Genomic DNA, 13,404 nt, shown 5'->3' with positions numbered 1-13,404 from the left:
AGTCACAATTATTAAATGCTAAATATGGATTTTTTAAAGTATGATATAATTATATTAGAAGAATGACAGTGTAGAGGAAAAGGTGTAAGAGAACTGAAATCCTTATGTACCACAATAGAAAGTCAACAACAACAAAATCCATCAGTAAGAATTAAGAAATAGCTTGTGTGCATGCATAGGTCAATTAGAAATATGGAAGTTTAAAAAAAAAAAACAAACCCACAACCTAGAGGTAAATACTAGAAGAAAAGAGTTGAGGGTAAAGGTAAGGAATTCTGTTTTTTGTTTTGTTTTTTTTTAAAGATTTTATTTATTTATTTGACAGAGAGAAATCACAAGTAGATGGAGAGGCAGGCAGAGAGAGAGGGAAGCAGGCTCCCTACTGAGCAGAGAGCCCGATGCGGGACTCGATCCCAGGACCCTGAGATCATGACCTGAGCCAAAGGCAGCGGCTTAACCCACTGAGCCACCCAGGCGCCCAAGGAATTCTGTTTTATAACTATACCTCTTAGCACTAGTTGACTTTTTGAAATATACATGGATCAAGTTTTGTTTCTGGGGGGTTTTTTTGTTTATTTTTTTGTTTTTTGTTTTTTAAATAAGTCACTTAGGGGGTTAGCTTTTTAGGAAGAAAATGTTCTCTTCTAAATTAGGACATAGCTTGTAAGACCAATAACTGAGAGCTTTCCCTGGCAATCTTTGTAATTACCAGCTGAAAAGCAAAGATAATGATAAATAAGAAATCCCTTCTTAGTTATTTATGTTTGTTATGTACTTAACTGTGTCTCCCCCAAAATTCATATGTTGAAACCCTAACCCTGGTCTCAGAATAAGACAGTATTTAGAGACAGGGCCTTTAAAGAAATGACTATTAAAATGAAACAGTTTTGGTAGGTCCTAATCCACCCTGACTCATCATATCCTTATAAGAGGAAATCTGGACACATGGAGAGACAGCAGGGTACACACAGGAAACCGTATGAGGACAAAGGGAGGAAGCCACAATCTGTGAACTAAAGAGAGGCCTCAGAAGGCACCAACTGTACTGAAATCTTTTTTTTTTTTTTTTAAAGATTTTATTTATTTATTTGAGAGAGAGAGACAGTGAGAGAGAGCATGAGCGAGGAGAAGGTCAGAGAGCGAAGCAGACTCCCCATGGAGCTGGGAGCCCGATGTGGGACTCGATCCTGGGACTCCAGGATCACGCCCTGAGCCGAAGACAGTCGTCCAACCAACTGCGCCACCCAGGCATCCCTGTACTGAAATCTTGATCTCAAACTTTTAGCCTCCATACTGTGAGAAAATATCTGTTGTTAAAAGCCATTCAATCTGCAGTATTTTGTATGGAAACCCTTAGCAGATTGATACAATACTTCTTACTATTTCCAAGTAGAAAACTCAACACTGGTATTTTAAACTTACATTTAAAATATTATTTTACACCAAGAATTTGTCTTTATTATTCCAGTCTAATTAGGCTTTCCCACTTGATCTGGGATTTGGGATGGAGCTGAGCCTGCCCACCCTTTAAAAACCCTCAAGGATTATGAACCACTGCAGGTTTTTAAAGCAGGGGAGCAACAAGATAATTAAATTATCTTTCTAAAAGACAAAAGACTCATTGCTTGCTCCTCACTCACTATGTGCTCTTGATGATTTAACAATAACAAGCATAGAATTATAGAAACTAAAGAGAACTCTACAGATCTTCAGGTCCAATGGTTTTCAACAATTCAACATTTTCCCCCAACAGGCCAACCAAGATAATGAGTGATGGGCTCTTCTGCCCCCCAAGACATCCCCTGCAGTTGAGAGAGGCAGGGAATGGGGTAATTCCTCATTAGTTTGAATTTTTTTTAAGCATTTGCTACTTTCCCTAAATGTTTTAATTAATAATATTAAATCCAAGGTTAGATTATACAGATATTTCACATTTGGTGAAAAAACTCTTTGTTAAGTAAGACTCAAAGGTCAGAGTAAGTCTGAATCCTTTTCAAAAATATGATTTACCACCTAAGTTTACCTTCCATTTTGTCCAGATTTTTTAACCTGTACAATCCCTCTATAATGCAAATCTTTCCAGAAAATGAGCAAATGTGTAACTGCACCATAGTCAACTCTCAGAATCAAAGACTCACAGAATCAAAAAATTTTTAAGCTACTACAATGTGGGGATGCCTGGGTGGCTCAGTCGATTAAGCCGCTGCCTTTGGCTCAGGTCATGATCCCGGAGTCCTGGGATCGAGTTCCGCATCGGGCTCCTTGCTCGGCAGGGAGCCTGCCTCTCTCTCTGTCTCTGCCTGCCACTCTGCCTGCTTATGCGCTGTCTCTCTCTCTCTCTCTCTCTCTCTCTCTCTCTGACAAATACATAAATAAATAAAATCTTTAAAAATAAATAAATAAAATAAACTACTACAATGTAAATGGAATCTCTAAATTTTCTTAAAACCACCATTTGTATAGCTCATCTAATCGCAAAACCATCCATGGCTAAGAAATTATAAAAGTTTCCTGAAAGAAGATAGAGTAAGAATGCACTGGACATACTTCCATCAAAAACTCATTAAAATATACATGAAATCAGTGACAAAGAAAAACCTATAATCATAGCTGAAATGGACTGTGGAAATTAGAAGCACATCCTAATTTCTGATAAGGCTTTCTATAATCTATTATACCAATCAGATGTGATTAACAGCAGTCAACTTGACTGTTAAGCCCCAATTCAGTAAGTATCTTCTAGTGTACTGCTACCTGAACTAGTAATTTAATCTGTCCAACTACCCCTAAAATCTCCAAGCAATGGCTTAGTGCAAACCCTCTCTCATTAACTGCATAGCTGAAACAAGACTGGGAACAGCCACAATACTGCTGGCAGACTCAGATTTGGAAAGAATATGAAAGCAAAATCCATTTAGGAATGAACTCCAATTCATCACAAATCAACCACAGTCCCCTCTCATATCCCACCCTGCTCAACCTAATTTCAACCCCAATTAACTGTTAGTAAAAACAAGGTCTTCTTGGAACTCCAGATGTATATTCTATCATTAAATAATGATAGAATACTATATGCCAGTAATGCTGTCACAGAAAACAGTAGTGACCAAAAGCAACCTGGGTCCCTGGGACCTTCCTGGCCTCTGAAGATGACCAAAATAACCATAAAGTAAGAAAAAACAAAAACTTTTAAAGTACAAAAAACTAAAGCAAAAAGAATACACATTAATAAATGCTCTCCAAGAGCTACATGAATGTTGTAGAAAAAATTAACTATCACAAATTGATAAGAAATACAGAAGTTATTCAACACCTGGCTGGCCCAATCAGGAGAGCACGGGACTCTTGATCTTGGGGTTTTAAGTTCGAGCCCCACACTGGATGTAGAGATGAGTTAAAAATAAAATCTTTTAAATTAAAAAGAAAGAAAGAAATACAGAAGTTACAAAATAAGAGCAGAGTATGATGAATTATACAACAGAACAATTAAAATAATTTAGAAAGCAGTTAAGTTGCAGAAATGTGACAGAAAATTTCATTGAACACATACCAAAATTGAGGCAGAAATTAGCAAGAGAAGGCGGGATAGTGATAGACAAAGAATAGGGAGTCAAGTAAAATTCAACTCATAAGTAATAGGGAGTAGAATATTATTCCACCTGCGAATAATAGACCACCCCCACAAAAGAAGGCCAAATAAACAAAATGAAATCAGTAACCAAACAACCAAGGTACAACTAGACTTTTTTCTAATACGTAAACATTTCATCAAATTATAAATTAATCAGAAATAGAGGCATATCTTCATTTTTGAAGCAACAGAAATCACAAAAGTATGACTGTATAAATAGTATTCAAACAAAAATTGAACAGTAGCAAGGGAGGGGAAGGTGTCATGACAGCCACTGTAATGAAATCAAATTCTCTGTCTCACATATACACACACACACACACTACTAAGTAAGTAAAGAAGCAGCGTATGTGATCAGTTTGGTTTTTTGTTAAGGGAAAATTGATACACTAATTCCTTTTTCATGGCTGGTATAACAATAGAACATTTTAGGGGAATAAAAAGGCAACTGATATCCTACAATAGCATTAAGAGCAATATATATTTTCTAAAATATATATTTATACATATAAATATATATTTAATATATATTTTAATATATTAATTAAATATATATTTTAATATATGGATTTTAAAAATCTGTAGTTTCCTTACTCAGAATTTAACTTAGAATTAAGTGAATTTTTAAATGTGCATAATTATTGGGCACCTGGGTAGCTCAGTCAGTTAACTGTCCCACTCTTGGTTTGGCTCAGGTCTTGATTTCACAGGTCCTGAGATCTAGCCCCATGTTCAGCTCCGCACAGGAGTCTGCTTGAAGATTTTCTCCTTCTGCCCCTCCCCCCACTCATTCTTTTTTCTCTCTCAAGTAAATAAATCTTTTTTTAAATGTGAATAATTATTTTTATTATAGTGTCTTATTTAAGAACAAAGATGGCAAATGACCAAATGACCAATTTCAGAAAACAGTTTAATACATTGCTATTCCAACATAACAGGCTCTCTCATAAGACTATAGAAAATATTTTTATAAATATGAAAAGAGCAAACAAAAATTACATATACAATCTATATTTTCTAGCTATATTAAAAATTTTTATGACAGTGATAATGTGCTAAAATGAAAAGTTATCCTACAGTGATTTTTTTTCAAATTTTACTTACTGTTTTATATTCTTTACTATTAAAAAATCCCAAAGGGAAGGAAAAAAAAAAGTAATGATAGGTGTTTGATTCAACTTTTTCAGAAATAGGGCTAAACACCCCATTCTCCTACATGAGAAGGCAATCTATGTACAAAACATAGACACAGACCTGGGTTCTTTCCAGTATGAAGGGTTTTTATTTAATGTTTGACCTGGGCGAGTTAAATTATGTCAGTCTTCTATTCACTTGTCTGTAAAAATAAGAATACCACATACTCCATATAAAAGTGACTGTAGGGGCGCCTGGGTGGCACAGTGGGTTAAAGCCTCTGCCTTCAGCTCAGGTCATGATCCCAGGGTCCTGGGATCGAGCCCCACATCAGGCTCTCTGTTTTAGCGGGGAATCTGCTTCCCCTTCTCTCTCTCTGCCTGCCATTCTGCCTACTTGTGATCTCTATCAAATAAATAAATAAAATCTTTTAAAAAAATAAAATAAAAGTGACTGTAAGGAATGCATGAAGTAGGGTTTGTAAAGCACTTTCCATGGTATCTGACACAGTAAATGCTTGATAAATAAATGGTGGCTATCACTGTTTAGAGCTATTTATTTTCCACTGCTCCCAAACCTGCCCCCATCCCTATTTAATCAGCCCTAAATTTTCTGCTTTAATCTCTATCTGGCCAATAACCTCAGTTCCTTAATTTGTTGTCCTCATCCTCCTAGATTCAGTGGTATCCCTTTATCTAAGCCCATAATAAGTGCTAAATAATTAATAGCTAAAATTTCTATGCATCTAGCTCCCATTCCCATAAGTTTCAGTTCCACCAACCTACCCATCCTCCGCCTCCCATCTCATCAATCCTGAGATTTCTAGCTTCCTAAAATCAACCCTTTCCTAACTTTGGTTAATTTTCAACATAATATTGCTAAACATACACACTTGGCACCAAGCCTTGATGTTATTTCACCTACTACCTAAAAACTACAGGAACGCTTATTCAGTCATACAAGAGCACAGAGCTAAAAAACAGTCTAATCAGATTCTAATTTAAATCAGATTTTTTAAAAATATAAATCTAGTTGATATATAACACGTAACATAATTAAGATACACAACTGTGTAGTTAATATTCATGACATACCCACTTTATGCCCAAACCTACTGATACTCTAACTAACCCTAGAAGACTGACATTATTAGTAACACTTTACAGTCCGATCGTGACTTGAGCCAAAATCAAAGAGTCAGTCGCTCAACCAACTGAGCCATCCGGGCTGCCCTACAGTCTTACGGTGTTGAAAACAACAATAGACTGAATTGCCCCATACCAGTAAGAAATATTCTAAAAATTCAAACATTGATTAAAGAAATAGTGAGTACCTATACCTACTATGTGCCTGGCATTGCTACTACGATCTTTTTCCTATATATGAGAAAATTAATTCAGTCTACTAAAAACCTGCCTCATATCAATTTCAATGTTTTAAGACAAGGTACCAAGAACATATTTTATTCATTCTACCAGTTCAATTTAAAAGTTTCTCAAAAATTAAAGTGTTATAAGGGAGAAACCAAGAGTATAAAACCAAAAGCATATAAAATAACAAGTGTAATGGATTGAATACTGCCGCTGTGGGTTGGGCCGCTGCCTTCGGCTCGGGTCGTGATCTCAGGGTCCTGGGATCGGCTCCCGCGTCGGGCTCTCTGCTCGGCGGGGAGCCTGCTTCCTCCTCTCTCTCTCTCTCTGCCTGCCTCTCTGCCTACTTGTGATCTCTCTCTGTCAAATAAATAAATAAAATCTTTAAAAAAAAAAATATGCTCTTATGTGGAAAAAGGGTATTTGGATATGTAATCAGTTAAGGATCTGAAGTTCATGAAATCATCCTAGGTTTAGAGTGAGCTCTAGATCTAATGAATGGTATCCTTTATAAGAAGAGAAGAGAGCACAGATACATCCATAGGAAGCCAAGGGAAGACAAAGGCAGAGTCTGGAGTTTTGCTACCACAAGCCAAGGAACACCAAGAGCCACCAAAAACTGGAGAGGCTAGGAAGACTCTCACCATGAACCTTCAGAGGAAGGGTAACCCTACAAACCCCTTGATTTTAGATTTTTGGCCTTCAGAACTTCGAGAGAATAAAATTTTCTGTTGTTTGAAGCCACCCAGTTTGTGATACTGTTACTGCAGCCCCAGGAAACATAGTTTTGTTTTGTTTTGTTTCCTAAAACATGATATTCACCATTAAAATTAACAAATTAACAAAAGTAGTCTTTTTTGAAAATTGGTTTTCTAATCTGCACTACAAATGCTCCAAGAATTTTTAAATGGAACATGCTGTACATAATGACTGAGAAATAAGCAAATGTTCACCTTGTATGAGCATCAGTTACTCCCCTGTGCCCTCACACGGTGACATCTGTGGGAGTTAGCTGGATAAGACTTCTTGCTCCTAGGCTATTACATTCTAGCTCCACAGTTTCCTGCATTTTGAAGTTGTGTCTCATCCTTCACAGCCTATCAGGAATCAACTTTTAAGCCCCCTCTCCAATGTTCTAATTCAGGAATTCAAATTTTCTATGGGCTAGAAAAATCATAAAACTAAAATTATTACAATGAATTTTAAGAATTATGCTCTACAGGGGCGCCTGGGTAGCTCAGTGGGTTAAGCCTCTGCCTTCGGCTCAGGTCATGATCCCAGTGTCCTGGGATTGAGCCCCGCATCGGTCTCTCTGCTCAGCAGGGAGCCTGCTTCCTCCTCTCTCTCTGCCTGCCTCTCTGCCTGCTTGTGATCTCTGTCAAATAAATAAAAATAATGTGCTATGGCGAGTGGTGTGAAGTGTGTAAACCTGGCGATTCACAGATCTGTACCCCTGGGGCTAATAATACATTATATGTTTATAAAAAATTTTTTTAATTAATAAAAATAAACAAATAAATATAAAATCTTAAAAAAAAAAAAGAATTATGCTCTACAGAATACTAGGACTGAAGCCTCTACACAGAAAAAGATTTTGTCAGCAAGGAAGTCTGGGAAAGGATGTATGCTCTCCCTTTTGGAAACCCACTACACATATTAACACAATAATGGCTCTGGACTGCCTAGTAAAGAAACCTATTAAACATTTTTAACCGGTCTTACTTGGATAGAGACTCTTCCCTTCAAGGTTTTCAAATAATGTCCCAACACTGATGGCTCAAATATTTTCTCTTTCAGAGTGGGCAATAGCCCTCTGGATATCGTCTTTCTCCCTCTTTCTTCCCAGGAAAATCTTGGCAATTTAAAGCTGTCATATGATAATCTGTTCTTTTCCTTCATTATAGCAACAGATATTTTGCCTTGAACCCAATTACCAACAAACTTTAATATCAGAATTTCAGTAACAATACTTTTGAAAATAGGATTTTATATGATCACATTTGACCCTCACAACAAACCTATGATATAAGTAATTACAAAGCTCTAAGAGATTATGTAATTTGATGCAGTAAAGCTATTAAGTGATCAAGCTGGGATAGGCCTTCTGACGTCAAGTCTTACGACCTACCTACTCTACCACACCATCAATATACAATAGAAGATTGCGGGGGTGAGCAGGGTAGCTAGGCCCAATATCAAACCCCAAACCCTGAACTGTTTTCTCAAAACTAAGCAAAGGATTCTCCATATATTAAGCTCAGTTGCAGCCAAATTAATTGCTGCTCCACAGTCAATCAATCAGTAACAAATGCACCTTGTCAGGAATATGCATTAAGAGAACCACCCCCCTTTCCAAAGCTCAAACCTTTACTCTTCAGACTGTTACTGTTTTACAGTAGTGCTAAGATACTGGGTTGTTGTTGTTGTTTTTTAAGATTTTATTTATTTGAGAGAGAGAAAGAAAGAGAGAGTATGAGTCAGGGCAGGGGCAGAGAGAGAGAGGGACAGACTGAGTCCTAACCAGGCTCCACAAGCAGTGTGGAACCCAACGTGTGGCTCAATCTCACGACCCTGAGATCATGACCTGAGCCAAATTTAAGAGCTGATATCTTAACCAACTAAGCCACCCACGTGCCCCTATGAGATTGTTTTTGAACAAAAGAGAAAACAAGTATTTCTGCCATGGAACACTTACAGGTCACTCATAGCAAAGGCTACCAAAATTCACAATGTCTCCCTCACAAGAGCAGTGAATTAGTCACCCTCCAACTAACAGCCTATTAGTGCTTTCTTTTTTTTTTTTTAATTATTTTATTTCTTTATTTATTTGACAGACAGAGATCACAAGTAGGCAGAGAGGCAGGCCGAGAGAGAGAAGCAGCAGGCTCCCCGCTGAGCAGAGAGCCCGATGCGGGACTTGATCCCAGGACCCTGAGATCATGACCTGAGCCAAAGGCAGAGGCTTTAACCCACTAAGCCACCCAGGCGCCCCTAATTTTATATATTCTTTTGAATACATAATACCTGCACGGCACAATTAAATGGTACAAAAAGGATGCAGTGAAACAGCCCCTGCTACCTAGCTCCCCTACTCTGACCAACTAATGTGTTTCATGTGTATCTTTAAAGGGTCACTCCATGCATGTGCAAGTAGTTACACTTAAAAACCTTCCTTGCCCCTAGTTTTTATACACAAATGGTAGGTATACTAGACACATTTGTTCTACTACCACCTTATTCTTCCCCTTAAAAATACACCTTGGAAATTGCTTCCTAAATTATATAAAGTCTCTTGTTTTGTTCTTAATGATTGCAATGTATACCATTGTATGGATAACGATAATTTAACTATTGTCCTACTAGAAACGTTATTTCTAACCTTTGTATTTATAAACAATATGGCAATAAATAACTCATTATTTCATACCAGTATATCTATAGGATAAATTCCTAGAGTCTAAATTACTGGGTTAACTTTAATAAACACTGTCACACTTTATAGAGGTGGCAACATCGTACTCTCACTAGCAATGTCTGGGTGTTTTCCATGATTTTAAAATTTATATAAATAACATGACAGTATTCTACTTCTTTGTTTTTTGTGGCCTAAACTTCATTCCCACTCTAAACTTGAGACAGATACAGATATAAATATAGATATAGATATATAGATATTTTCCCACCTTAAAGAATTTTTTTTTTAAGTAAGCTCTACCAGTGTGGGGTCTTGAACTCATGACCCAAGATCAAGAGTTGCATGCTTTACTGCCTAAGCCAGCCAGGAACCACCCCTTAAAGAAATTTTTAAATAATTTCTACTATGATTGATTCACAAAGAGATTAGTCACCTATTTACCTGAAATTGTAGTTTTATGTAGAAAAATATTCACCAACTTAATAAATAGGTTGTAATGTATAAACAATTCATTTGCTGAAGACCACCTATACCACTAAAGAGACTGTCTTCTCTTCTCTTGGAAAACTTAACAAAAACTGCCATTTTAATTTACTGCAATAGTAACATGAGACTCTGTTCATCCATGCTTTTATAACTGCTGTACCTGTACCTGGGGAAAGGCAAGTGGACCCTGCAAGGAAGTAGAGACTAACACCTTGATAACCAAAGGGGGGAAAAAAAGACAACTTGGGAATAATAAAAGGTAATTCAAACATAATCCCAAACCCAACCCCAGTAGCCTGTTTAAACTTTCCCCTCACAATAAGTTGCCAAATGGCTTTTTCAGCCTGTAATAGGGAACAAAATAATCACTGTGAATTTATAGTCCCCTTTGCCCCCAAAATTAAATTTCCTCTAAGCATGTAATAACATATTGGGAATTTTCTGCATATATCATATCTTCTATTAGATTCCTTTTCTGTGTTAAATTTACCAACATGTAACTAATTTTAAAAGCTCTACCTACTCCAAATTATCTCCACTGAAGTATCTGGCTAATCATACCACTGATAAGAATTCTTGTCAAATTAAGGTTATCACCACTGTAAGAGCTGTTTCTGCCTGCTCACTGAACATCTAATTTCTCTCACCTAACAATTAATACCCATTCTGTATAGGTATTTATCTACATGAAGTACTTCAGAAGAAGATGCCCCCACCACACACACAAATTCAACAGTGGGCTATATTCCACCAAGAGTAATGCTATCTCCCTTGCTAGTGCACAAGCCTGAACCAAATGGCACATGGCATCCCTGGCCCCAGGGACTGGATGAGCCAGTGAGACTCAAGAGAGTTATGCTGAAGCTTCCAAACTCTGGAGAGAGAACCATAGAAAGTAAGGTTCTTAGCTAGGGTGAGTTGGATTTTCTATTACCGTACATGGAGCAAAAAGCATCCCAACTGTTTAACAACTTAAAAATGCACTGGTTGAGGATTTTGAGCAATATCAACGAATGTATTTGCAAACAAATTTAACCCTATCTATGAAACCTGATTCTTTGATGACTATTGGCTTTTCTATAATTTAGAGAGTTGACTTTGACAGTATTTAACACTTCAAGAGAGGCATATGTGGAAGAATAAGGTTAGGGAACACCATTCACTGAAAGGATTCATGTCACAGCCACATCAGTTCAAATCCAGAAAATGAAAAACTTCCTTTTGCTTTCCTATCTGCCATGCCAAAAGCCACTGAGCAAATAAAAAAATGAGACCTGACTTTGCACAGGTCTTTATTAGAAGGATGAGCATCCTAATCCAAGCAGAACCCTGGAAGGAGTGAGGGTATCAAGACTGTCATCACTATTTGGGGGCATTAATGAGCATTTCTTACAAATACTGTAAACTAAACGCAGTTTGTAATTGCTAACAAGTAAAGAGACAACATAGCCAAAAATAAATAATTTTGAGGGTACAGAGGCATCTTACTGGCCTAATACAGACCCACCCTGATGGCTCTTATTACCCTATTCTGGCATTTGCTTCTTACTTTCTTACATTGTTGGCCTTGCTGATTTTCATAAGAAGGCTTAGGCAGTTGCTTCCCTGTGGGCTATACAGCAATTTTCCAGTTCTATGACTCAGAAAGAGCAAGAGAAGGAAGGGTTCTCCTCTTCCATCCCTAGATAAAATCAGAAAATGTTTCTTTAGCTCCGGTAAAGCAAGGCTCAGTTAGTTAATTCACTGTACAGGCTTTCACAACTTTTTTTTTTCTTTCAAGTCAAATATTTACCAAGAGCTTAGTATATGCAATTCATAGGTTATTATATATCCAAAGCCAATGAATGAATTACATTTATCAGTTCCGTGCTTCCTTTCTCTACATCCCTAATAAAAAGTCAAATATTTTAAAGAAAAAATATTTATGCTTCACAAAGTTTGCAATTAAACTTTTTGTGCCAGAATTGGTGGACTGGTGATCAGGTTTGTTATTTCCAGAATATTGTGCTGAAACACAAGGGTAAGAGATTTCCCATTTCTTTAAAAAAAAAAAAAAAAAAAAAGTTCAAATGATGTGCACTCAATTATTAAAACAAATAGCGTGAAAAAGTAAATGGAAACGAACTACGTTAATGAGCTAATAAATACTATCTGGAGGCAACATCTGCACTACCTACCAGGTTTGGCACACAGAGTCTGCAAAACTGATAATTCAGAAACACTGAAGGCACAGAGTCTGCATTCAGAAAACAAACCATGCATCGCAAATACAGAACCAGTTTACATTCAATTAACTGCTCCGAAAAAAAATTAGTCATCCTTCCCAACGAGATGGCCCTTTTTAAAAAATTCTGTAAGCTACCCCCAAAGCAAGCCTACTTTTGGGGGGAGGTGGGGAGGGGGGACACACTTCACACTTGAAAATCAGCCCGGGCAGGTAAGTCGAGAACATCCTAAAGAGGACGGAAATACGGACAATACGGAGAACTGCCAGGGAAGCGATGGGCTGGCCCTGAGCCGAGGGCGCACAGCCCCAGCGAACAAGAAGCCCTCTCCGCAGGGCTCCGGGCCGAGACCCCGGCGCACCCCCCCCCTCCTCCCAGCGCTACGAGCGCGCCGCGCAGCCATACACTGCCCCACCTGGGAAAGTTCGCACCTCCGCATCCCCGCCCCTCGCACCAGCTAGCCCCTCGCACCGCGGTGCCGTCGCCATGGCGACCGGTCCCCACCCCCACCCGGCCGGAGAGGGTCGCGCCGCAGTCCCGCGATGGCCTCTGACTCCGCTCCCGCCGGAGTCAGGACAGGGGTGGCAGAGCCCGGGAGAGGAGGAACGCCGGGGCGGGGGAGGATGAAGAGGTGCGAAAGGCGGAAGTCACCCGGACCGCGGGCTGGATCCGACCCTTGCCCTGGGGGGTCCTCACCCTTCACTTTGCCGAAGGTGCCGACCCCCAGCGTGTCCCCCAGGATGTAGTGGCCGATCTTCACCCGCCCGTCGTGTTTCTGCTTCTCGGCTGTCGCCATCTTTCTCCAGGAACTGAGTCTGCGCATGGCGCCGCGGGAGGGGGCGGAGGGGGCGGGCAGGGCCGCGCCGGGGGCGGGCAGGGAGGGGGGTGGGGACGCGGGAGGGCAGCGGTGCCGCCGAGCCGCCGCCCAGCGCCGCCCGCCGGGTCCCTGCAGCGGGCTGTCCGGCGCAGACGCTCCCCCTGGCGGGGCGGGCAGGGGTCGCTGGGAGGGCCACCGGTACTCCCCTTCTCGCGCGGCTCCGCTTCGGCCTGGGGCGCCCGCCCACCTGCGCGCCGGAGAGGGCTTCCTGAACTGCAGAGGAGGGCGGCAGCCCTTCGGCTGCTGTCCTCTGTGGCGGAGTTTCT

At 39.6% G+C, this 13,404-nt stretch overlaps 1 protein-coding gene across 3 annotated transcripts in view; it reads right to left on the bottom strand.

Annotated features, from left to right (window-relative positions):
* Nucleotides 1–13,084, bottom strand: part of PRKAA1 (protein kinase AMP-activated catalytic subunit alpha 1) — a 32,838-nt gene extending 19,754 nt beyond the window's left edge. The window contains exons 1-2 of one of the 3 annotated variants that reach the window (XM_044232497.1): nt 12,958–13,040; nt 11,586–11,717 (exon numbers count right to left, since the gene is read on the bottom strand). Coding sequence is in view for 1 of the 3 variants with exons in the window: in XM_044232495.1 (XP_044088430.1) it covers nt 12,958–13,084 (127 nt within the window). In the remaining 2 variants the exon portion in view is untranslated. Of the gene's footprint in view, nt 1–11,585; nt 11,718–12,957 lie in introns of all 3 variants that reach the window. The other 2 variants (XM_044232496.1, XM_044232495.1) reach the window with 2 other exon arrangements.
* Nucleotides 13,085–13,404: the final 320 nt, after the last annotated feature.

The sequence above is a fragment of the Neovison vison genome, chromosome 1 (assembly GCF_020171115.1).
Source record: "Neovison vison isolate M4711 chromosome 1, ASM_NN_V1, whole genome shotgun sequence".
Taxonomy (NCBI): Eukaryota; Metazoa; Chordata; class Mammalia; order Carnivora; family Mustelidae; genus Neogale; species Neogale vison.
This window is presented reverse-complemented; position numbering and strand designations above follow the sequence as displayed.